The 27,092-nt window shown below is 42.7% G+C and overlaps 1 protein-coding gene across 4 annotated transcripts in view; it reads right to left on the reverse strand.

The window, feature by feature from the left end:
• Positions 1–27,092, reverse strand: part of NFIB (nuclear factor I B) — a 364,276-nt gene that overhangs the window by 182,692 nt on the left and 154,492 nt on the right. For all 4 annotated transcript variants that reach the window (XM_086961396.1, XM_086961395.1, XM_086961397.1 and 1 more), the window contains exon 3: positions 15,103–15,156. In XM_086961396.1, the coding sequence (XP_086817522.1) occupies positions 15,103–15,156 (54 nt within the window). The remainder of the gene's footprint in view (positions 1–15,102; positions 15,157–27,092) is intronic.

Below are 27,092 nucleotides of genomic sequence, written 5' to 3' on the forward strand. Positions count from 1 at the left end.
TCAAGAGAGAACACCGTTATCAGTTAACAAAAACAGAACACCTTCCTCCAGCCACAGACCCACATCAAGGAACCTGCAGGGTGCCAAAGTATTTCTCTGCAGGTGATAAAGCATAAACCAGCCCATGGCTTGGTACTTGTCTATTATTGTGCAGAGGGCGTCGGGAGTGGTACGGTTCTTTTAGTTTTATACATTTTTCAGTGATTATCAGGTAGTGTCACTAGATGGCAGTGGAGAGGAGAACCATTCAGAAGTCAATGTAACTAAAACATGTAGGACACAAATTTTCAAGGGATAGGAGTGGGCGGAGACCACTGGAAGTGCTATGCTACCCATTCTGGAAGGGGCAGGGGAGCATTTTTGTCATGCTACTGCCTCACTCCTGCCTGTGACCATGGTGGTAAAGGATGCACTGCTAAAGGTAAATTGCATCCCAAATCAGCTCAGTTAAATGAGAGCGGAATCACAGGTGATGGATTTCGAATACATGAGCGCTAGACAATGCCTGGGAGTGGAGGACCGAGGACTCCAACAGGAAAAGACCCAAGTCTTCTTCCATCTGCTGTTTTTTTTAGATTGAGTGGCAATGATCGATCAACTCTGGGTAAGGAAAACAGGTCAATCAGGTCCTCAGCAGAAAAAAAATTATTAGAGGAATCATTTTATTTCTATACTAGAATGGCGCTGCGGCCTTATTTTCCCTTCTGCCACTTCTGCTACTTGGACACCACCGTGCTTTGGCTACCTATCAGAATATCTACTGCATACTCAAAGCTGCATTCTCGTTGGCTTATATCTCAAAATAAACCAACATGCAGTTGACTATTTAGAAAGCATTATAAAACCAAAAAGCAAACAGCACAGTGAATGAGTGGGTTCTTTGCAAAGTGCATAAGGTGCACTAAGGGCCTTATTTAGAAGCCCCTTGTGCCACTGGTGTGTCACTTTTCATGATGAGCCACTTTGCTCGATTTTTGATGGCCTTGTTGATGTGGTGTAAGGCAACGCAAAACAAGCCGCTGCGTTGCCTTACAATGCATCAAGGAGGTGTTCCATGGGTATTGCGGTGGGTGTTCCCACGCTACACCCATGGCTTTTGATGTATTCTCAGATTTACAAGGATCTATAAACCTGGTTATGCATCAAAACTGCACGCCTCCCAGGGCAAGCGCAACTAGGAGAAATATGTTTATTTCTCCTCGTTTTATCCTCTTTTTATGTGCTACATTCTGATTGCTGCATGGATTGTTTTTGTGTAGGAAGGTGTCCCTTCCTGCACAAAAACAATCCAGCCAACGCAGACACCCTTGCACTATGGTGCACAGGTGCGTCGATTGGCACTAGGCACCATGTTGTGCGGCAGCACCAGCCGAAAGGACAGGAATGCACTGGATCTCGAAAATATTGTGCACTCCAGCCCTTTCGATTTGGCGTAGGGCAGCGCAGCAAACAGACTTGCAGTGCTGCCCTATGGCAATTATTTGTAAATGATGCCCCTAAATGTCCTACGAAAGCTTCTGAGATTCAACCAATCGAAGAAGCTAAATCCTGAATGCAACATCATACAGCCGGGGCTCCCGGCTAGCTGTTTTTGTATAGATTTTAACTCCTTGGTTTTGTGGATAACTTTACCTAGATCAGTTGCACTGCTACCAATTACAATGTAAAATAGATATAATTTGTGGTCGGGCATGGTATATAACGATTATTTTTCCTGCCTTATACTGCCTGACACTGCTGGCAACATGCCAGAGTAACAAACACTAACAGAAACTAACCATTTGTACACATTCGTCATCAGTAGAGGCACAAAGGAAGGGGGGGGTGGGTGGCTGGCACCTGAAGGAATTTTGAGGTTGGTGCAATGAACCCATGTCTGTCATTTGATTTTGTGAAATGCCTCAGATACTGCGACGCTGAAAGCAAAGTCAAATCTCTGTATCAATCAAGCTTTTGTGTGTGTGTTAAAGTTCAATATTGCACAATGTGTTAATGTTGGAGGGAAGTCAGTTACAGAACACCACAGAAGAACTCATCTACGCCATTCCACTCCTTCCACTACACAGGGGGAATCATGTCTACAGCAAACAACAGATTAATGGTTTTATAGAAAGGGAGGAAAAAAGAAGAGTGCAGACAAAAGAGAAGTAAAAATTGCACCACACTGTGAGAATACTACATCGGGAGATAGGCAGGTTGTTCTGGTGACTTAACCAGGAGATCGAAACCTGTCTCAAGTGCATGCCACACTGTGCGTCTGTGTGGAAACCACCCTTTGTGTGTGAGATTATAATCTACAGGTTGGGCGTGCCTTTTCAACGTTGATATTCTATTCCATGCGTCATGCGAATAGCGTTTAGCTCAGAGGAGAAATTTTAATGTGGCCTGAAATGAACGGACATTGATGATGACGAAGCAGTCGCGGGCTAGTCCAGGGTTCTCAAAAGTCGATCTTGGAGGGCTGCATCCATGCCAGATTTTAAGACAACTACTTTTATCTAAATGGGGATATGCTAAACATCTGGTATGAACCCTGGGCTACACTGAGACCTCAGAACATTGCAGGTTCTGTGTCAGTTTCATGTACTCTGTCAAAGCAAGTCAGAATCACAGGTCTAGTGCTAAATTTAGTCTGAATATAAAGTGACAGCCGGCTTGACTAACGCCCTTTCAGTTTGGGATCACTGTGTATAAGACTTTGTGAGTAACCCCAACTCTAGTAGCCTGACATCCTCCCTACAGTAATTTCAGTCTTTCACAGTAGATGGTATGCGGTATACACAGAGATATTGTGCTTCAGAATATAGCTCTTTAAGGTCCTTGCAGTATTTCATGAGTCCCTCTTTTATGTTCCAGACGTGCCACAGCTACCAATGGTTTATTTTCAGACTTTTTTTATTCCTAAAATGTCGGGCTGTTCCCCACATGTCAAAATCTGGTGAAAATGGATTTACTCTTTTCTGGGCTGGCATGGGCAGGGACAATTCGGTACATACTTATATTACCTTTAGGTATTGCTCGCAACATACAAATTACAATTTTAGCCCGAGTCAATAAAGAAACCCATTTTAATTAGCAGAAGAGCAGTGTGGCCTCGAAAGATAGATGGAATAAACCAGCTGGAAACACAATCAAACAAGGCTTTCAATTACATAGGAAAAATAATAGCGGCTTTTAAGGTAACAAAATAATACAATTCCACTGGAAGCAAAACTTGGAGGCTAATATATAATTAGCAAAGCTTTTTAAAACACACCCTGGTTGTCAAACGCTCTGCTGAGTGTCAATCGCTGCTTTAAAAAAAATTATAATTGTGATGATAGTGAATACACTGAAGGATCCCATTGCTAATGGTGATAAATGTAGAGACTTTTTGTATCTGATATATGAACTCAGTCACATAAATAGCTTTAAAAAGTATTTCTACACTATGGCCAGTGCTTAATTTGAGCCAGTGGTTTCCGGTGCTCAGCACTGGCACTTAATTATCAACACTGGTGCTTGTGACAGTCTATTAAATATAACAACAGGGGAGAGGAGAGAAAAAGTGGATCCGTTCTCCCTCTACAGAATTAGTTAAACATAAAGAATCCACATCAAGATTTTATTAAAGAGTGGTCCCTACGATGGTGGGGAGCACACTACTCCATGGTCGGAGTAAGAAAGGCGCAGCAACTGTCCTGTAGCAGGTGCAAAGAGCACTTCAACCCCACCGTTTTGGAGGCTCATGGTGCCAACAAGCACTTTGGCAACAAATTCTCATTGTAGAAACTTTGGAACAGACAAGTAGGCACATATTAGCCTTTTTGAAATATCACTTTTCTATAATTTAACCGGAAATTCAGAGGGACGTGTATAAGGTGGGGATCTGTGCACCCCGTCCTAAAAAATAAGCCTAGCCTCCAAACATGTCGACGACGCACATATGAGGTGTTGTACATTAACATACAAAATACCTCACACCTACCCTTTTATCAGTACCAGCCAGGGGCCCATTTAAGTTTTTTGTAGACCTCACGTGCCAGGTACTTTTTAAACTCACTTTTCAGAACCCACCACTCACTTTAACACACTAAAAACCTCACACGAACCACACATAGCCAAACTATAAAAGTGCTCCTGCGTAGTCGCTGGTTAGTAGCACGCCGCATTGCGTAGAGTGGTGCGAAGATCCCAATGATGAAGCATGACACCAAGGGTCTTTTTGGCCTGTGACAGTCTTCCACAAGGTGGCACAGTCTGGACAATTTGGAGATGACAACAACAGTTAATTATTAATTTAATGTACATTAAAAATGGCTCTTACCTGCAACCCAAGCCATTCTTTGTGTGCCTGGAGTAGTCTGAATTGCCACCCTTGTGTGTGATGGTTAGTAGTTAAGTTACTACTATCATTGGCAGCATGGCAGGAGCCATGTGTGGTGCAAGCTGCAGTGGCCTTGTGACGCCAGCCCTGGCACTTATTCTTTGCAAATTAAGCACTGACTATGGCTGACAACAAATTTACAGCTACACGACAAAAACACATTCATTCTTTTAAGTGAGTGGTTAAACGGGCTTTTTAATAAAATAAGAACTGGAAAAATTGAGCATAAATGCTAGTTTTCTTCCTGTTTCCACTTCCAAAACCAGACCCAAGTGGACATGATAAAAATGATAAAAATAACAGCTTCCTGTGAAACGTGTAGTTTTATCACACACATCCTAAACAGTCAGGAAGTGAAACGTGAAAGTAAATGTTTGTAGGTCAAAGTATGGCTGAGATTTAAACCCTTCCAACGCCTTCCGGTGCCAGGAAAGGCCCTTTCCCTGCTAAGCTTTTTACCAAGCTCGGCCCCACCAAGTACTTTACACTGTAAGTAAACGGTGTATGAACACTCAAACTTCCATATGCATGTTGACCTCTGGACCTTAAAACTAAATGCTTCCTCTCCTGACTCCATGGGTCATTTGTTTTTTAGAACCTCCACATGGGGTGATAGGGCCTGCCGAAGAGATTCTCATGCCCTTTAGGGTACGGATTTAAAAAACACAAAATACATATCCCCCTCCCCCGAGACCCGCAATGAAAATATTGATTTTCCTGTACACTTTTCATATTCCTGTCTTGTCACAAAGTATGACTGTGGCTTAAATGAGGTGAAAATTAATGGGCCTCTCTTCTAAACTTGCTTCATGTGACGATCCTACTATAAATGAGGTTATGCAAAGATATTAAGACATTTTGTAAAAGTCTTATTTTCTCCATTTTGAGTAGCAGTATACATTTTCTAATTTAGCATTCAGCACAATCGCCTTTGTAGGGATAAAAAAGTCGAAAGTACATAAAAAAATATTGAAAAGATGATGGCCTTGAAAAAGTGAAGGGAGGTAAGAAATGGGAGTAGTGAGAAAGGGTTGGGTCAAAACTCCTTACAGAGGGCCACAGGGCAGGCAGGGATTATTGGGTCTCATCGTGGTGATTGGGCCTTTTACTCCTGCTGTGGTGGGGCCCAGCCTACTGTGAGCTCTGGGCAACTAGACCAAGTACTGCCCATAAGCACTTGACACTCAGTGGTAGCGTGGGTCGAGCAGTCCAAGGCTTCTGAGGGGGAGATAGAGTGCCAGTGTAGGTGTAAACACTCAACTCAACGCACCCTCCAGCAATCCCATTAAATCAGGTCCAGCCCAATACTGAGGCAGTGGCCACAATGTACCAGTCCCCTCATACTCTCTGGCACAGGTTCCTGTAGTTTCAGCGCTGTGACTAAAGTGCTGAAGCCTGGTGCCAAGGCAGAGTACCTTTGGCGACGTGGGAACATTCTCAAGCAGTGGAGAACTCCTTCAGTAGGAATTGGCAGTCTGGCAGAAAGACAGGAACCTCCTGATCCTGCACAATCCTCCTCAGCGTACAGGTCTAGTGGTCAACTGCATGTAAGTTGCTCCTGGACTCAATGGGCTTAATGGTGCACATACGGGGTCACAGTCAGGGGCCCCGGAGTCGAGCAGACCCCCCTCTCCTGGCAGGTGGTGGGAGAGGGTGATCCTCACAAGTTCACTAGGTTCCTTGGGTGACGATCCGACAAAGCAATTGGGTGGCATTCTCGTCACCCAACGACAATGGCTCTCAATTGATACTATTGGGCTATGGCCCTAACGATGACCCTTTGAAATTTGTGGTGTGGGTGTCACTCTTTGAAGTGCCTACTCCTCAGTTCTCTTCTTTGTCCTGGGGCCAGTCTGCTCCAGCAGGGGTGGCACAGAAATGAGGGACCCACAAACCAGAGCAAGGATGCAGCTAAGAGGTTACACCTGGATGTCAATCTCCGGCGACATATGCTGCACAAAGGTTCAAAGGATTAAGCCTCCCATCTTTTATGATTCTGTGCTCCTTTAGTGTGTATTTGATCAATCTGTCCATCTACCATATTCAGTGTGCTCTGGCCTCCCTGCCCAGCACCCTTCATGAATCATAAGATGCTGATGATGTGCACAGGGGATGCACTGCTACCCTTTCTGTGTAGCTCTCCTCCCAGCCTCAGGAATGTCATCAATCCACATCTCTTATACTTTCTTGGCCCTGAGCGTCCCAAAATCAAGCTCACATACATACAAGCATTTACCAAACGCATGTACATGTGCAGACTTCACAGCACTCCATTCTTCCTATGCTGGACAAGCGATTTGCGAATGCACTCCGTAACTTTAACAAACGTGCCGGTAGGCTTCAGCCCTATGACATGGGAAACAGCCCGGCCATTCGGTTGTTCAGGAATCAGATATGCTGCCACCACTGAAAGTGTATTCTGCAACTCTGGGTGAAGGTAGTAATTCAACCCATTCTGAGGAAAAAGCTTTTGGTCAACCAAGGCAGGCGTAGGTCAAGGCATGCATGCACGGTCTGTGCATGTCGTGTGACCAATTTTGTAAGCAGGGTTCCAGATCCACATGCGGCTGGGGCACTCCGTCCCAACAGCTGGTGGGAGACGAGAAATGTGGCTGAAGAAAATAACACATCCATAGCTCACGGGTGAATGATCGGTTCACCATTATGCTTCGCATGTGTAGTTAGTTCTATAATAACTGTTCTAATATCCTCCTATTTTCAGTAATTAGACTAGGTGTACCACTGTCAGAAAGGTATGGCTTGATTCATTTCTATAGCACACTTTTTTGTTATTTTTTTGTTGCCTCCTGATTTTTTATTTTTCCTGGAGAAACTGGATTCTGTGAAAAGAGGCAGATTTTTAAATACAAGCGATACGTGTGACAAGTGACAAATAAAAAATACAAAGTATTACAGAATGCTGCCAGATAATGTATTTCAGTAAATGACTTAAAGTAAGTATGATGGGATAACTCAAACATGGTTAAAAAATTAATCACAGGAAGCATTCAACTAATAGCTCTTTGTTGCATCTTGATCATTCACAAAAAATGCTGGAATCATGTCGATAATATTCCAATGCACTATATTTCCAAAGTCCTGCTTCATCCGCAGAGGCTTTCATATTGAAGCAAACCTTGATACTATAGGCTGAAACAGGCCTGCTTGTGACGGCCCCCTCAGCCGCAAACCTGGCCTCTGGCTAGACAGGAAGGTGCATTCACCCCGGAACATGGGGGGAGCATCATTAACAGGAGAGACTGAGCTTCGGCCTATACTTTCACTCAGACTGGATGAGAGGGGCGCTGGTGCTGCTCTGCCTCTCGGTCAGCCACAGTGAGCTGCCCCTGGGAGCTCGTGAAGCTAGTCTGCCTCCGCATGGGATTCGAAACCAAACAGGTCTAGTGGGAGGTGGTTCTGCACGCTGACACCGAAGACTGTATGCGACCTCGATAAGTCTTTCTCAGTGATGGTACCGCAAAATGTTTTGCCAGCCATCTTGGATTGGGACAGTCTCTGAGTGCTAAGGGCATAGAAATTCCACTTTCTTTGTTTATTTTCACTAGTGGGAGCCTCCCCAATGGAACGAAAACCACTTTACTGCACTAGTTAAGACCGTGACCTGCATGGCCTGTCCCAGGTTAAAACCAACAAGAAGTCTTTCCTGTCAGACAATACAGTAACCTGCAATCCTCAATCAGGACTGTACGAAACAACCTCTCAATTCACTTTACATTGAATGTGGAGGAAGACAGACATCATACCACAACACACAAACGATTGTACCAAGAATTGTAATTGCATTCTTTGTGACCTCTACAGTGACAAATCTCCAAGATCATATTTAATGCATGGCCACAAATCACCGCACCAGCTGCTTTTTTCTGAAGCCTTGTCCAATAAGGCTAAAGACACAAATGGTGCCTCTTCAATTATGGTTATCCCTAACATTGTCCTAGACTCTCTCCTCTCGGAGTTGCAAGCAATTAAACTATCAATTTGAGCAGCTGAACAAGCCACACTGGAAACCAACAAGGATGTTAAGAATATTTGCTCGGACATCACTAGCTTCCAGAAGACCTTTGACAGCAACACTAAGCGGCCGGATGAGAATGATGGGAATCTGCTAGCCATCCTGAACTGGAGTCAGGAAATGTGAAGCCTGCATAAGAAAATAGCGGACCTGGAAGATCACAGCAGGTGCTTGAGAATTCGAAATTTTGGTGTCCCAGAAGAAGAAGAGGGAGCAAATGTATTATCCTTCTTGAACAGGTTCATCTCGACACACTAGGATTATATTGATGTCCACTTCATGCCTTGAGTTCCAGAGTGCCCATTAGTGTGCAGTCCCATGCTCAGACCAAATCTTACCCACCTATAACCTCCACCGCTTGTTCACTACAACACAGGCAGACAAGGCAACTTTATTATAAATGGCAAACAAATGACCCCTTTCAGTAAGGTAACCAAAATTGTTCATTTGCAGCTGATTTTCCAATAAAACTAATTTACTATGGAAGACATTTTTGGTCTCAAGTCCAGTACTGAAACAGAGGAACATTAGGTTGAACATGGTAACTCTGAAAGAATGCTGGTAACAACTGAGAGCCAGACCTGGATACTATGAACCGAGTACTCTTGAACAATCCCTAGATTTCTTGGGTGATGATGAAAACCTTGCCCTCATGCCTCCATACTGAGGCACATACTTCTGTTCTGACGGACAAGCCCTGGGAAAAGCAGAGTTTGACAGAGACCAACCAGCATCCCACATCGAAGAGCGGTCATTCACATTTCGGTGTGGATGCTCGGAGGGGCTTCCTCCGATTAACAAATACAAATCCAGATCTCCACTGAAATGAGCAGACTGCAAATCTTAGGAGGGTCTAGCCTCAAGTATTTATCCAGGAAGATGCAGCCAACAGTGCAAAATAGAAACATAAAATGAATAAAAAGAAACCCATAGTATTAGAATCCGGAATGACAAAGACACTGGATGTAAGGATGTAAAATCTGTCCATATAAAGATAGCTACTGAGCGTTGATTATTTTATCAGCAGTCTAGGCAATTTTTTTCTGTTTTACATTTTTGCATTCTGATTTTGTATTTCTGTTTTGCTCCTTGTTCTTTCGTGAATTGTGGTAACCATACAGCACTCCCGAGCTTCATCAAAGAGCAAGGTTGAACAAGAACCTAGCAGATACGTGTAATTCTCCTAGACCTACAAACATAACGCCATGTCCATTCAATCGGAACAATTCAACAACTGGTGTGTGAATGTCAATAGCCTCTTCAAACTTTGTCAAAAGGAAAAAAGTGCTATTGTGCATAGCCTTGAAATTTCCAGACTTTGTTCTGCTGCAATAGACTTCTCTTTATCACTTGGAGAAACTAAAAAGGGATTGGGAGGTTGAAGTGGTATCCATCTCCATTTGTTCCAGTCCTGAAATGCACTCTATTGGCTTTGAAGTCAGAGCTGCTTACTGTAACAAGCATTTACAATGCAAAAGGTCTTGCAACTGCGTGTTTTTGAGCTATTGACATTGTAAATCCCAATGCCTTTTAAAAAATAAAATAAAAAGCATTATCATTTAAAATACCGAAAACAACACCTGTTGCATTGCAGAGCGCGGGGTTCATGAAGCAGGCGCCGCGCTCAGTATTAAATAAAAATAATAATAAACTGAGCGCGGTGTCCCTGAAGCGGGTGCCACGCTCTACATGCAAATACAACAAAATAAAGTAGCCGTCATTGTCCCGATCAGTTTCAATAACAAAAATATTGCTCACACACAAGATAAAGCAGGTCCAGTCCTTATGAGTGGTAACAAATGGCGACAAGGTAGTAACAAGGAGGGACTAACAAGCCTCATAATGAATCAGAAAACAGCATTTACCAAGGACAATGACACTAACCAATGAAAAATATGTGAGGAGAGTGGGCAGGGCTTCCACAGCATATTCTATTAGAGCATGCCTAACAGAGCGAGCAGGGAGGCTCGACCTAAAAAGAGAGGAGCAGCCATCCTCTCCACAAAAGACTAGTGATGCATGTTGTTAAGGCACAGCGAGATGTGAAAGAAAGATATGTATTCATGAAGCTTTGGATATAAAAATACCACCAATCACTGGCTCTGTCTATGCCCCCAGAGGCATAAAGTGACTTCTTAGATCTTTAATAGAATTTGGCTCTTTGGGAAAGGAGTTTGGGGAAGGATTGGAATATGGTCCTGGACCACGTTTTGGACCAAGCACTTGGGGTCTTCTCACCAAGTCCTATGGGCAGCTGCTAAAGCCTGTTTTCCATGATGAAGGACTTAGCAGTTAGGCAAAGGAGGAGAACAGCAAATACACCAACCACCGAACAACCTGTTCTCTGCAACACGGGCGGAATAACGAATGCATCTGAACCACGCATTACATTTACAACTCAAGTCGTTACAACGACATACGTTAGGACAAGTGCCGTTGGACTTTAAAGTCCAACGCTTTCCTTACTGTACGATGACTGGAGTTGGAATAGTAAATTTTACTATTCCAAAGTCCCGCACCCCCCTGTCGTTGCGTTGTAAATGGAATGTGTGGTTCAGACGCATTCATTATTCTGCCCGCATTGTTAAAGAACACATGGAAAATGAATGCGTGGTTGTGTCATACAACCCACAAAGGAGACTGAAAAGCAATAAGTGATCCTGAACGAGAAGGTACAATCTTGCATGAAATATTACAGTACTACACCAATTTCTGAAAGCCTTCACCTTGACCTAAACTAAATATTCTATAAACTCTATTTTATTCTCTGACAAGACTTAAGATAAAACACTATAAATAAGTAGAGAAAGCGAGCCACCTACTAATGTTGCAGCTGAAACAGTTAGACACAACCTTCACAATCCCAGTGCTGCAAAACATCATGGGACAGACCATAACACATCCTAAGGTGCTATCTGAATAATTTATCACATTTTTTCCCGAAATTATATGCTATTTCAAATTACCAAGCCATGACATCTCAGCTTACTGGGAAAGTTCCTGGGGATAAATACCTTACACATCAAATTCTACAAGATTGCAGTGACCACAGTGGTGCCATTATTATGTAAGGTAATCAATTATGTGATTGGTAAAGTGGGCCTGTGTGTTGGACAGAGCCACTGGATCATTGATTCCCAAACCTGCCAACACTGTGTCAGCTACAGATCTATTTCTTTCATAAATACAGACATTAAAACGTTGGCCACAATTCTAGCAATGAGACTATAGAAAGTGCCTTCCCTTTTTTTTAAAGGCACCAAATGGGCCTTGTCACAGGTCGAACCTCCGGACATCTTTTTTCCAGTTTGTCTTCATAAAAATTTAATTAGTTTAAAAACTAGGAGATGCGCCTGACTGCAGTCAGTGCGAAACGCTGCCCTGTTAGACAACCCTTTCATTGTCTCCCCTAGACAATGAAATATTTGGGTATATTTCTGAGACTGAACTTAAATACTAGATCCAGGAACATGTTGTGAATCTAGTGGGCAAAAAAACAATCAAAGACTTTGCCAAAAGGGAAAAGTTACAAATATTTCTATAGGGCAGAGTCCAAACAATAAAAATGGTAGTGCCGCCTGGGTTTAATTATGAAAAATTTTCAGCAAGCTAAGCATTCATGAACAATTGAAACAAGCATTGAAAATGCAATAGGTCTCGGATTTATTTGAGTTAGAGCTAATGACATTGTAAATGGCAATGTCTTTTACCCATGTGTTATGGAGTGTATGCATGTGGTGTGTAGTGGAATTATGTGGGTTGGATTGGAATTGTAGCAATGGTGGCATGCTGCTCTTTAGATGAATATGTTTAAAAGTAAAGTGCACCATACTGCGATTGCTACTATAGTTAATTGTGGATGCGTTAACAATTGATGTGTGCACTGATGGCTGGTGGTGTGTGTGCCTGTAGAAATTGTGCACTGATGGCTGGTGGTGTGTGTGCCTGGTGGAAGCGTGCACAGCCGGCTGGAGGTGTGTGTGTCTGGTGGAAGCTTGCACTCTCACTCTGCAGTCACTCTCACTCTGCAGTCACTCATGCTATCACTCTCACTCTGCTGTCACTCATGCTGTCACTCTCACTCTGCTGTCACTCATGCAGTCACTCATGCAGTCACTCTCACTCTGCAGTCACTCTGCTGTCACGCATGCCGTCACTCTCACTCATGCTGTCACTCTCACCCATGCTGTCACTCTCACTCTGCTGTCACTCTCACTCTGCTGTCACTCATGCAGTCACTCTCACTCATGCAGTCACTCTCACTCTGCAGTCACTCTCGCTCTGCTGTCACTCTCGCTCTGCTGTCACTCTCACTCTGCTGTCACTCATGCTAGCACTCTCCCTCTGCTGTCACTCATGCTGTCAAGGAGCTGCGGAAATCCACCTGAGGTGGGAACACTCGAGTGGTGCTCTATGGAAGTTTTAGTACAAGGTAGCTGATTGTTTGGTTGATGCTTAGTGCCAATGGAATAGTTGTAATGCTCCAAAGTGTAGGGCTGCTAAATAAGAGGAATACAACACTGGTATGGCCTTAGCGGCTCGGGAAAAGGGTTCATACAACATAAACGCATCCCGAAGGAGAATCCAGACAGTCAGAGACCCCTCAGAAAGAGCCTACTTCCCACCACCCTTTAAATAAGATCACTGGTGGTTAGTAGGAGGTGTCAAAGTTGCAGTATATTATTCATTGCAACAATTTACTATTTAAACCAGGTATCTAATATAAAAGTATATTGGAGAGAACACTGGTTGAATTGCCATTTCAAGACACACCCTTCTTTCACTCACTGACGACACAGAGCAGAGGTCCAATGTTGATTCATACGGGACAACTTTTCCTAGAATCCTTAGGACACGTATATACACATCATGTGACACTCCCGCTCCATGATGGGCATGCTCACACACAAGCGTGTGCGATGGCCTCCTTGAGCCGGAAATCCTTTAAAACATGCTGTTTTGACATTTGGCAATCCCAGCCATGAACAAGGACATCAGAGATTAGGCAAATCTTTAGCAAGGCAAACTTCCACGAAGTAAGTGACGGAGCATACGGTTATGAAAAATATATATACATGAATAGGATTTTACTCTTGAGCAAAACCTCGCAAAGCTTGGTCTTCTTTTACGGTCCGCTCTACATAGTATGAGAGCACAGAGGCATATATCCACTTGTTCATGTGAAGTGTAATACTATAGTGTGAGATTAGGCCCTAACATGATTTATCTCGAACTTTGATTGCCACTTATTTTCAGTTTTTTACATTGCATAGTGTGCTGTGTTTTTGGCTAACTACAAAAAAAGAAAAAGCCTGAGGAGTGCGCGTGCGCCACTGCGAGCATATGTTTTGAATTATCGCGGCTTAACATATGGCCTCTGGTGCGCGTAACAGACACCAATGGGCCATAGGTGGAGCTATGCGACCGCCTATGGCCTATTGCGTGTTTTGTTAAAAAACAGCATGCACGTGAAGGCCAATGAAAATGGACCTTGGAAATAACACGCACTAGCTGCGTGGAATTTCCAGGTCCATTTTCAAAACCGCCGGGAAAAGGACTCTTGCTGCGCAACAGTGCATGCACAGTGTACGCTAGGCCCGAGCCCTAAAAAGGATCAACAGGGAACTGAAAGCCTATCTATGGGCAATATTCCAACGAGACTCAAGATGGCCAAACCATATGCATCAACAGGATAAGGAGGACCATGTCTACCTCACATTGCCTCCTATTATGGGGCACATCAAACGTACCAACCGAGTTTTCACCTAGAACTAGGTCTTTATTGAGTGTTGACTAGACAACCGGTCCACTACAGAGAAAGGAATCCATCCTGTTACCCAAGAGCTCCACCTCTGCAGAGACAAGGAGAATTTGAGACCGAACTCATTGAAAGTGGGCAGCTCCCGACATGCAACATCCTCAGTCTGGCACAAAGCAGCAATCAAATAGGAAGCCACCATATTCACGGGCCTGAATGGTCATGCAAAGGACTACTGATCATAGACAAACCACTACAGAATGGTGCCTTTAAATATTTTGAACAGCTGAAAGGATAGTTTGGCAACCATCAGAACCACCTACGGCAGGAACTGCAACTGAAAAACTGGCTCTGAAGGACCAAGGGTCCAAAGCCTCCTGACAACCCAGAATTACTGATTCACAGATACCTAAAACAGTTTAGTTATCTCAATAAAATGTCATTCGGAATCTATAATGTTCTGATTAAAGATTTGTTTTCCGTCTCTTTCATGACTGTACTTGATAGACCCCTTACTTGGGTACTTTGTATATTTCTTGCTTTATCACTCTATATTTTATTTTTATAATTCATCCAGAAAAGTTCTCTATATTCCATACTGTAGACCTGATACTGTCAACAAACAATGTTTGATAATTGTAGAAGTTAATTATGTGGGATAATGGCCGTGATCTCTTGTACCTTTTTGAACCTCAAGTAAAGATGACAAAATTAAATCACTAAGGATGTTGATTAATCTACATTTCAACCTAGGATTTTTTTTAGGTAAACGAATGGTCAGGACCCATCTGACATAAAAACTAGTTTGGGAGGATTCCTTGGAAGGAGAAAGAGGAGATAAATGTGCATTTGCTTATGTACTGTGGTAGCATACCATACACAGCTCAGCAAAAGAGATACCGTCCTAGTTAAATACAAACATATTGTGAGAGAAAGTGGCCTTACCTGGCAGATTCTTGGCAGGATCGTTGTGGCTTGGACTATCTGACTGTCCAGATTCTGGGAAGAGATAGAAGAACTGGTAACTATCTCATGCAGAACAGTTTTGTAACATTAATAAAAGAACAACATGTAAGGGTACAAATATGTTATTTTTTTGCTATGGCCATCCGGTCCCACTATAAGAATCATATGTCAATAGTGAAACACGTGTCACATTTCATAGAAGGATAACATAAAGACCTGCGGTAGAAGTAAACAAGTTGAGTACAATACAAATGATGGGGTCTACTTGTACAAAATGAATGGTGTGGTGACATGCAGCATTCACATAGAAATGTTATTTCAAGTATTTAGTATGAAAATTACATTTTTAGACACCCGTGACTACAAAACCTATGAGCAAAATGTGAATGAGCCCCACTAGTCTTTACACCATTGCTGACTTTGTTATTTGGTTTAGGAAATACAGTACTTTCAATGAAGAATGTGGCCCTCACATCATGTCTGCACCAAGTCTAATGGTGCCATAGTTAGCTAATATGTGTGTTTTGGTGTGTGTGTGTGAGGATGTTTGAACATGAGTGTGCATACGTTTGTGAATATGTGTGAGAGTAAACGTGTGATATTTGTGAATTGGCACCTGGCAGGTACAGTGTGAGTTTGAGGTTGTAAGATACTTAATGTTCATGTGCTACATTTACAACAGTTCTGAGACTTGTATACTACACTGGCATTGATGAACCTACATTACGCCCAGCGCTTTTGGGCTCATAGTCTATGTTTGATAAACAGCCTTCATGAAACTGCAAACAATGTATAATTTAGCAGGTGAGACATGATGAACATGGCAAGGAAGCTTATGATGTATCCATCTGCTCGTGCACATTACAATCCAAAGCTGGATATTTGTGGACAGTGACTTCAGGAAACAAAAAAGGCCCTATGAAACAGTGATCTCACAAGAATGTCAAGGGCCCTATTTTAATTTGGTACTAAAAGACAGCCACTGCACTACAAACAATTGGCACCACAGACCACTGTATTTACTGTACTAATGATGGCTAGGCCCCTGGCTACTACATTCTAACTGGGATTGAATGCCACACCCATTAGTCAAAGCTTAGGGGATTAGACTCCTTAGCTTGCATGGTGAGTCCCAGCACCACGATCAATGGTCTGAGTGAAGCAAGGCAGCAAGCCACTAGGCCAAGAGCAGGCCATGCATATTTGCACCCAATCCTTGAATTACTGTAATCCAACACAGGCTGCTGCTGAAGTGAAAAGAGAGAGGGAAAACGGCTCAAGAAAACACCCTGTCACATACACAACACATTCTCCACTAGTGATCTGCAGTCGCCGAAGAAACAATTTGCGTCCCTCACCCTCAAACTGACTGATCACTGCAGTAGGCAATTCATTCTACTTCTTATTCCGAACCAAACAAATGTTTCTCCCCAAGTGCATTGTGGAGGACATTAAATGTGATATCCAATATGGCATTGCACATGACATGATCAATGTTCTCCGTTCAACCCCTGTGCCGAGACTGCCAATCCAAACGAGCAAACCCTTTGCTCTTTGTGTGTTAGATTTCCGATGTAGTGCAAAAAAAATTATTGACATAAAGATTCACATTTACTAAAAAAGATAACGCTTATGATCATGGGAGATACAAATTGCTTAGCCATATATGTCCTGATAATCACAAAACATTTAAATTCAAACCAGAAATTATTGTAATTGATGAGTGTGGACACGTATCATACATACTCAAAGTTAAAATATGGAAGTGTAAATGAACCTGATCAACATTTTCAAGTTACGAACACCATATTCAAAAGCAGTCACATGTCATTCCAATAATCCTTCCATCTTTTATTCTGCGTTTCTCATCCTCTTCTCTCTTTCAAACCCATTTATTCATATACTTTTGTGGACTACGTAAATAAAAAGCTAGCGCTTTGAGTATAAGAAGCAAGGGTCTTTGTAGGACAGTTTTCCATACAGATTTATGAACTGATGGCTGAACTGACAATATTTTTACACATTATACTCATAATCTGCTATTTTGGAAATGTTTTTCATAATTGCATTATGCTTTTAAAAAAGTAAATGAATCACCACAGGCGCACTAATCGTTCAGTCTATCGTTTAGCATCAATATTTGTCAAAATAAGTAAAAACAACATTGGTAAAGCCAGTAGATCTTCCTTTCATTTTGATTCCCGACTAAGGGTCTTATTTTTGTATTCTGTCCCTGTGCGGAATAGAAAAAAAGACATTACACTGTTCCACCCTAATTTGGGTGGACAGCGTAATTTCCTTTCTCCAATGGCCGTATCTCAATTTGGCCAATGTCAGGCCAGGTCCTCCCTTGAACGGGAGTATAAGCAAACTAAGACCGGTTTCACATTGATTGGGGGGTCTTCCATCAGGTGTAGCTTGGTTCCAGTGGAACAGTGAGCCTTTTTGCTTTGTCGGTGCTTGTTAGGCTTTGTTATGGTTTTTGCAAACTTTATTGTTATACAAGGTACCTGTCCCTCATCAATCTGGAAAAGGCTAAAAACAAAAAATATTTTTTTATATGAAAACGTGCAATTGTAGTCCTCCTCAATGAAGGAAACTACCTTGTGTGTGGGTATGCTGCTCATGAAAGGGTATAATACTGTCATTCCAAGTAAGTTAGCCCATGACTGAAGTGGGCTGACATGGTGTCTCATGCTGTGTATTGATCAACCAAGGCAGAAGAGGCTTTCTTCTCAAATGAGGTGGGAGGACAGAGGATTTGGTAGACAGGGTACTCCGATGCATTTACATCAGAGTTCCGTGTACACCAAACTATAAATCAGTCCCTACATTTTTTTAAATAAATGCCAGCTGCAGTGAAAAACGCATACAATGCAGCCACGAGATAAAGAATTGAATGTGAAATACTTGAGTGTATTTTTGAAATGTAAAATTGTCCTTCATCCATTAAAATCCAAGCACTCAGTAGGAGGAGGAATGATACACAAAACAGCCAATAGCATGCAATCAGAGAGAAACACTCCGTAGTCTGCTCTCTGTATAGTTCAACGAATTGCTAGGGTTTTGCTGTGCTATCAAGGCAGATGTAAAAAAATGAACTCCAGATACTTGTATTTCACACTACATAAACAAACTTGCTCTTCCCAATTTATTTTCCTCTTCCTAGAGGGCTACCTGCCTTCACTACTCTAAAGCCGCTTCTCGATATGATCGTTATTGATGAATCACACCTGATCGATATGCGCTAACCCTGAACCTTACAGATCAAGCATTGGTTTCATCACTGTGCAATCAAACCGCTGCCTGTACTAGTTATTTGTACATACAATGCTCCCGTGCATCTGTCTACAGAGGGAACTTGGGCCACAAAGCACGAAACACACATTGCCACTAAACATGCAAATAACTACTAAACAGACATGATGTGCATCCCGCTTACTAGTGTTGACAGTGTGAAATCTGCTGCCGTGGGAAGTTGGGATCAGACAGAAGCCCTTCCCATATGCTGGGATGAACATTGTGCTTCAGCTCTGTGTGGAGACCTCCATTAGATTAGATGGTATCTCCACCTGCCGATATGTGAATTGGCACCAATGCCAGCTGGGGGGCTGAACGCGCGTAGGAACGAGGACCATCTGCCTTCACTGGCCAGGCAAAGAACGTGGCAGTGAACAGCTGTTAAGCACAAAGAGTGTGAAGTAGGGAATAAAAAGGCCCAGCCAGGAGAAGGTAGACATACAGAGTCCAAAACCATACCTTTGTCAAGGCCCAGAGGCACAAAGCACACTAAACAAATGATGGCACAGCTTGAGGGTAGAGTGCTGGGTGATCCCCAAGAGGAATAACATAGATAATGTGTTCTACTGTGTGTTCTATATTCACAATACCAAAATATGGCTGGTGAAGGAAGCAGAATAACACTGACATGTGATGGTTCCATTTTCCAAACAAATTTCTTCCAAATTGTAAGGTAAGCCGGAACCTACCCTAGATACGCCTGCAGAAGATCCTAAAACTTAAATGAATGCGCTAATTCCCAAAACTTAAATAAATGCACTGAGAAACAATATACATCTTATTCAAAAATTTAACAGCTGGGGGGATCCCGATCGCGAGTTTGCTGGCATAACCCAGCTGCACGAGCAGAAATAATGGGAGGCGGCACAAGAGAAGGCCCTATAGACAATAAAATTGCATTGAATGTGATGCAGTTGGTCACTGGACCTCAGGGAACCCGAGTCATGCATGCCAACACATGTTGTCTCGAAGGAATGTTCAATATCTTCTAAATACAAGCATTATTTCAACACAACAGGCACTAGAGTTCAAGATAAAGGCTGTTACAAAAATCATAACCTCAGTATATGAGGGTAAAAGCAGGTCGGCTACAATTTGACTCACAAAAGAATTGCGACCGCCTCCATCTCTTCACTGAAAACCCATCACAACATATGTACATGGCAGATATTCAACGAGAAGACATACCGTGGGAGCACCCAGACTCCTGTTTTTTTACTTGAATGTGTCAAGGCTGTAAATAACCAGTTGCTTGACCAGACAGGATGTAACCATTACAACCAACCTTCACCCCTCACCATTCAGAAAAGGGTACGGCGTGTTCCTTCGTAAATCCGGTGAAATGGTCTTGTCAATCAGTGCGCCCAGCGCACAAAGCACATATAATAACACAAAGGCCGGTTTCCCAACACAGGCGTCTTCGGTTACCACATTTCCAATCCATACCTTCTTTCAGGCGGTGCTGACCTTAAATCACTCCAGCTTTGTTTTTTACCAGCCTGTTCTCACTGCCACAGGTGTTTTGCGAGCCTGCTTATACAAGTCTGACAGCATTTTATATGAGGTGTATGAATTGTTTGTTAAAATAATACTGTAAACATGGCATCGGACTCCAGGTGCAAATGATTTCCTTGTCTTGCGAAACCGTGCATGTGTGGGAAAGTTTCTTCATTTTTTTAATTCTTTGCTTTGTACATTGTGTTATGTAAAGGTTGCCTCTGTTGCAATACTTAGTAAACAGATGAAGTACTAAGGAATTTTACCAGAGAAGCCAGGAGCCGAAGTTACAAAGGTCCTGCACTAACTACACAATCTGTGCATGTGCAAACTAGCATGAAATGACTGGAGATTAGTTCTACTGTTTGTGGATGACAGCACTATCGGTCATGAGACACCTAGGTTTGGAAGAGGAGAGCCATGTTTGTGGGTGAATGCCCTATCTGGTCATGAGAGACCTAGGTTTGGAAGAGGAGGGATCGGTTTGTGGATGAATGCGCTATCAGGTCATGAGACACCTAAGTTTGGAAGAGGAGGCCCTGTTTGTGGGTGAATACGCTATCTAGTCATGAGACCTAGGTTTGGAAGAGGAGGGTCCTGTGTGTGGATGAATGCGCTATCACGTTATGAGACACCTACGTTTGGAAGAGGAGGGCCCTGTTTGTGGATGAATGCGCTATCAGGTCATGAGACACCTAAGTTTGGAAGAGGGCCCTGTTTGTGGGTGAATACGCTATCAGGTCATGATACACCTAGATTTGGAAGAGGAGGGAACTGTTTGTGGGTGAATACGCTATCTAGTCATGAGACCTAGGTTTGGAAGAGGAGGGCCCTTTTGTGGGTGAATACGCTATCTAGTCATGAGACCTAGGTTTGGAAGAGGAGGGTCCTGTGTGTGGATGAATGCGCTATCAGGTCATGAGACACCTACGTTTGGAAGAGGAGGGCCCTGTTTGTGGATGAATGCGCTATCAGGTCATGAGACACCTACGTTTGGAAGAGGGCCCTGTTTGTGGGTGAATACGCTATCAGGTCATGATAAACCTAGATTTAGAAGAGGAGGGAACTGTTTGTGGGTGAATACGCTATCTAGTCATTAGGCCTAGTTTTAGAAGAGAAGGGCCCTGTTTGTGGGTGAATGCTCTATCAGGTCATGAGACACCTAGGTTTGGAAGAGGAGGGCCCTATTTGTAGGAGAATATGCTATCTAGTCATGAGACCTAGGTTTGGAAGAGGAGGGCCATGTTTGTGGCTGAGCTGTGGTTCAGCACTGAGACAGGCAGAGGGAGCCTGTGCATGTTCTCCACTTGGCCTTGCAATACAGCCAGGTGGAGAACATGCAAAGTGCGCATGACTGTTTGGCCGGCACACGACGGCCGGACAAACCATCATGCGCACTTAGAAAGGGGCCACCATTCCTACCCCTGCTGGCTGACAGCCCAGCCCCACACCACCCGCACCTAATACAAAACTGGGTAAGTATGGAAAAAATAAAATGATACCAACATTGTGGTATCATTTTATTTTTCCTGTGGGGCAACGCTCCTCTGACTTAACAGAGAAGCCGCCGCTGTGTGACTGCCACTCTAGGTCTGCCTAGTGCCAAGCAAAGCATACTCATGCTCATGCTGCCTAACTGTATTTGGACTGCTTTAATAAAGAAAAACAACATTGGTAGTCTGAAAATATTTCAGAAACCGAGTGACAGACGTTAAAGCAACACTGCTCCTGGTAGCTACAGTTTAAAGAGTTATTAAAATAGATGCCTTAAAGCACACAAGCGCCGAATAGGATCTTGTATGAGTTATTAATACACATCTTGCTCCCAGAAGACTGAGACTCAAAAATGTTCACACAAGTTTGCAAAACTTCATGGCTGGCTTGTCTCATGCTCAGAAATGTCACCGCCAAGATGGAAGCTTATAGACCACTAGTAAATGCACCATGGGCCAGGCCAAACTTCAGTAGAGTAGCACGTGTGCCGCCATAGCTTTACGCGATGGCCATCGCACTTCTGAGGTAAAGTGAAGCTTACAGGAAAAGGAACAAGCTGTTCTTGTTGTCGCGCTGCCAACCCTCATCGGGACAAGGCTGTCGCTAGTATGCGTTGCCTCAGCTGCAGCCATCCTATCGCCTGCTCTCGCTTTCGTCTGTTTTGACTTCTGAAGCTTTAATACCCCTGACTGGCATTTAATGGACGCCTGCCCCTTCCATGGAACTGCGCCAGCTTAGCAAGTGTGTGTATATATACAGCATCTGTGCGCTTAGGAGTAAATATAGAAACAGGGAGCAGGGTGAGGTCGGGCTGCGCAGGCTATTTGAGTGGGAGAAGAGGCTCTGTCTGGAAAAGTGAGCAGTTCAAGGCCTGGTTTCAGTTGCACAATCTCGAAATAGTTTTGATTCCTAACCAACAGGAGTCCATTTTCCCCTAAACGAGAGCCCCCCTTCTGATTCCTTCCCAATGACAGCCCACATTCACCGCCACAGATCTGTTCTCAAATGTTAGTGTTAGCTGTTTACATCTCAAGCACACCTTGCTTTTGCAAGAAGTGCCACTGACATGTATTCTCAAAGGGAGCTTAGGGTTGGCTGCAGGCTGATTCAATCATTGTAATTGAACTCCTCGTTTTATATTTTAGTTAAACTGCTTGCAGGACACCTGGAACCTGTTTGGTAATGACAAAACATTCACAGTACAATGCAACAACATAAGTTGCAGATTTCGTATATGGAATTTTATGTAAATACTTGATTGCAATCTGTAGGGAACATTGTAATACCACCCGTAATATGTGCAAGAATTTGAATGCGACACATAACGTTTGTGTTTTTTAGGTTTTTAGGGTATGTTCCTCTGGGAAGTATGTTATTGCTAACAGAGTCGACACTGATTACATCCTCAAAAGCTTTAGAACAGATCTGTATCTGAGACTTGCCTATCAATGATTGCTAGTCAAACCTGATCACTAGCAGAAGTAGATTCTGTTCAATTGAGGCTTTTTCTTGAGAATCACGAACAATGCATACTGAAAGTGTACATTTTAAAAGAGCCCCTAAAGCTTGGAGTCTAAGGGCATTCTTGTTTTCCAATGTAACACAATTCTAAAGTCTGAAAACCTTACTTGAAATGACACAGACACTCAATCAACAAGCATTTGCAAAGTCCATAGTCTGGCGCTGGCTACAAGCCTTTTAGCATTGCCAATGCTCGTTTTCTTTTATAATGTTGTTGCTGGATGAGGTGTCAAGCCCTCGAAAATATAAAAAGACAAACAAAAGCAAAGATTTGTTGGTCTCAAAATGCACACATTGTCACAGTGGCCCTGGCAATGAAGGGAATTACTTTGTGCACGGATGTGGTCCATGTGAAAGGAAAGAATGCAGTCACTCGCAGTAACGTAATCTAATGCCTGAAGTGGGTGGAGGCATTGTCCCATGCTGTATGTTGTATAGTGTGGAAGAAAAATGTGAATGACACAACAGCAGATGAATAAATGAATATGGCCTTTACATATATGACATACTTATATGATATATATAATTTTAGTACACTCAAAAGGTTTTGGCAAGCTTCAGAAATAAACTTTATACACAAGCATGAGTGCCTCAATCATCTTCATAAGAATATCAGAGTGTAATAATCTACTATAAAGCATGCTACATGGCTTTGTGAGTTAGTACACTAGACACTATTTTGTGTAGCCAAAATGGCTCCTGAGTTGTATGTAGAATCTAATGGACGGGCAAGGCAGATAGTGGGGTGTGGGTTTCTCATCTCAATAAAAGCATTATGGTTCAACATCAGAACAGCCATTTTCTTTGTGAGCCACGACCTTGCACCTAGGCAGGTAGAAGCAGCAAATACGGGGTGTCTTATAGTCAGAAATCACAAATGCAAATGTAAATCAACCTCCAGCATTTCTAAATAGAGACTGCAAATCTAGTATCGAACTGAGGTAACAAAGGTCTGCTTTCCCTTCAGCCCACAGCTGTGTCCACATGGACAGCCTGGAGTCACAAGACACAAAGTTAGTGATCTCTGGAAGCAGTATCACTTGTTAATAAGTGATAGTTCAACCAACTCTTGTCATAACCTTAGATGACTTATGTACCCATAATTGTCATTTCTGTTTAACAAAACAAAAAAAATTGTCCAGTTACATTTCTTTTTAAATACATGTTTGTTTTCGGATGAAACAAATTCATTTACCAAGTCTTAATAAATGTAATGAAATCTGTGTGAATTTTAGAAACAGAATAGAAAATACATTTATTGATCACTAAAAATTAATTAACTGCTGCTTTTTTCTACTAGACCTCTTAGAAAGTTGATGGCTTTCTTGGAGGAAGGAGTACAAACAATTATGGCTTTATGGCTCGTACATTCACATAATCATATATTGAGTAGAGACTTAGGCCCATATGTACTAACACAATTTCTCACAGACAAAAAATGGGAAAACAAGCCCCTTTCATACATCAGCCCCTTGGTCTCTGTCTAGGTGTTCCACAAAACTCTATATGTAGGCTACTGAAAATTCTGTCATGAATTCTGTTTCAAACTCTGGTTTGCATACATAAATCTTTGTGTAGTAAAAACGTGGGCACTGGGCAACTTCTGTTTCTTGATAGAGCCCGGAACAAGCCATGTGGTCACCCAGTCAGGCTTAGCTTGTGTCTGATCATCTAAGAGGAAATCTCTGAAGAGGGGGAACCCAAGTAACAATGGGCGTCAAAGATCAAACAGTCAACTCATCCTTCTGAGACAACCATCAAACTTATTTTTATTTAAATACAGATTAAAATAGCGTATTTTTTGGGGGGCATGTAACTACCGGTGCCTGGATTCCATCAAGTTTAGGAACTATATAAATGATGTGAATTCTGAAAATCAACCAGAGTTTGCATGTAGCAGCTCCAAGGGTAGGAAAAAAAGCTGCCTGCAAAGGAGTAGCCTTTGCAGAATTATGCCCCAATTCCATTTTCAATTAATTTAACAGGTGTGCATTAACATATGTCCAAGGTCAATGCACAGAGGGCGCTATATCCCAGTCAGTTATGGCAAGGCGTTTAACCTAAAGGCCACCTCAAAATTTATCATGCTCTAATTTGTCCTCCGAGTCGTACTTCATTCATTTCCTTCAGACAGTGTGCCCCTGTGTCCTCAAATACACACAGAAATAGGGGCCAAACCACTGACCTTTGGGTGCCACGCTATGCTTTTGGATCCTTGACAGATGCATGAAAACTATGGCCATTGACTTCGGTACAAAGACCACTCATTTTAGCACAATATCCTAATTTGTGCTATGTTCTGTGTGTTTTGCAGTTACACTTTGTTACGTATCTTTGTAAGCAACCAGAGATTCCCACTTCCGATAGTCTTACAGGCCTTCAGCAGGGTCTCCAAAGCTCATTGCTCAGTACCGCTTCTGCCCGCTTCTTCCTGGATTTTATCATCCCACCAGGAAGTGTGTGACTACTAATCCCTGTGGAACTCTGGAAGTAACCTGCAGATTGACATAAAATATAAGTAATGTTAGTTGTGATGACCAAATTGGGTCTTGAGACCTTCCCGTGGTGCTGTAACCCCGTCCGGCCATACTTTAGTGGGGCTCTCAAGCATTTGAACAATATGTGTAGGACCAGGATCTAACAGTGTTAGCTTGTAAATATGAACCAGATATGTGTATAGTGCAAACTAGCCAAAAGTTAGCAGAGTGCAGCATCAGGTCAAACTAAAGACAGAGTCTTGGGATTTTTCGACAGGCGGTAGCTGATTTCTAATTGTGTGAATAGACTGTTCAGCATCATGATATAGCACTCATTAAAGTGGTGTGTCTTCAGCAATTTCCTAAACTGGAGCAGGGTTAGTGTATTCTACAGGATATAGGAATGCCACTCCAGATCAAACGTGCATAGATGAAACAGACCATATGGCTTTTTTTGCATTCCTCATCTTCAGTCTCATGGTTTCCTGGCTGTGAGTGTGCCATGAGCCACCTGAGATAGTGAGCTCGTCAACCAGATAGGCAGAAGTTCCAATCTTGCTGGCTTACATTCATGTCACCATACAGAAATAGGGATCAATAAAAGGAAACATGGATCAACAGCAGATAATGGATCAACAATGAATATCCGTCAGATTCTTTTAACGAGGAAACCCAAGTCAAATTCTATACCACTTTTGTTAACTTCAATTATCGGGTAGTTGATCGAATCCGCAATTCAGCTGACACAATGTTATCTAATTGAAGGCAACTCATTTTAAAATAATACTGTGCCCCGATTGAGAGCTAGTAAACTCACTGAAGATGTGGGAGATATGATTAAACCTTCTTTTTACAATGATCCTGACTCTTCGTCAGACGTGCCAGAGGGTTGGAGATGCGTGGTAGTTTCTGACTGTGAACAGCCTCCTTTCCTGCAGACAGTACCAACCCCTTGGCCAAGGTCCTTAAGGGATGTACAGTTTAATATGGCGGAACTGGTAATTAGCTGGTTTTACAGTGTTGTTAGTGTGTTGTAAATATGTTTGCCCAATGCTGTGTCTGAGACTAAAGGAAACCACAGAGATTTTACATGGGAGGTTAATTTGAAAGAATACTGCCGGGGGAAGTTCTTGTAGTCAAAATTGGCAGTTTATATATTATGTTTCCAACAGAAGACTTCACTCTTTGCTCAGTTTGACAAATTGGAAAGATTCTTTTTTCACACAGATTGCAGTTTGTCTAAACAGAGCACCGGGGGCGGGGGGGGGGGCATGGGGAGCCAAGCCCGCACTTCACATGTTTGTAGCTATTACTTTATCTTATAAAACTTGAAAGAAATGATGTGGGTTGTACGGTCTGCCGCTCTAATTACGTACACATGCTGCCTAATTGCTCACACCTCGACTTCCGACCTGTGGGCTAGAACTAAGCAGGCCTCACCTAAGGCATGACTGCGGGAACCTATAATAAGTAATTTTTAAAAGGCACACAACTCTGGTACCCAGTAATATCCTCTCGTCCTTTTTACTTTACTTGAAATCTCAGATATCATGACACTAAAAGGAAGCCAAATATGGCATACATTTACAAATGAAACTCTGAATTTTCAATAGACGACAGATTTACCTCATGTTCCAATTCTTAGTAATATTGAAATCACATTGTCTTACTTCAGATTAG

The sequence above is a fragment of the Lissotriton vulgaris genome, chromosome 3_1 (assembly GCF_964263255.1).
Source record: "Lissotriton vulgaris chromosome 3_1, aLisVul1.2, whole genome shotgun sequence".
NCBI lineage: Eukaryota > Metazoa > Chordata > Amphibia > Caudata > Salamandridae > Lissotriton > Lissotriton vulgaris.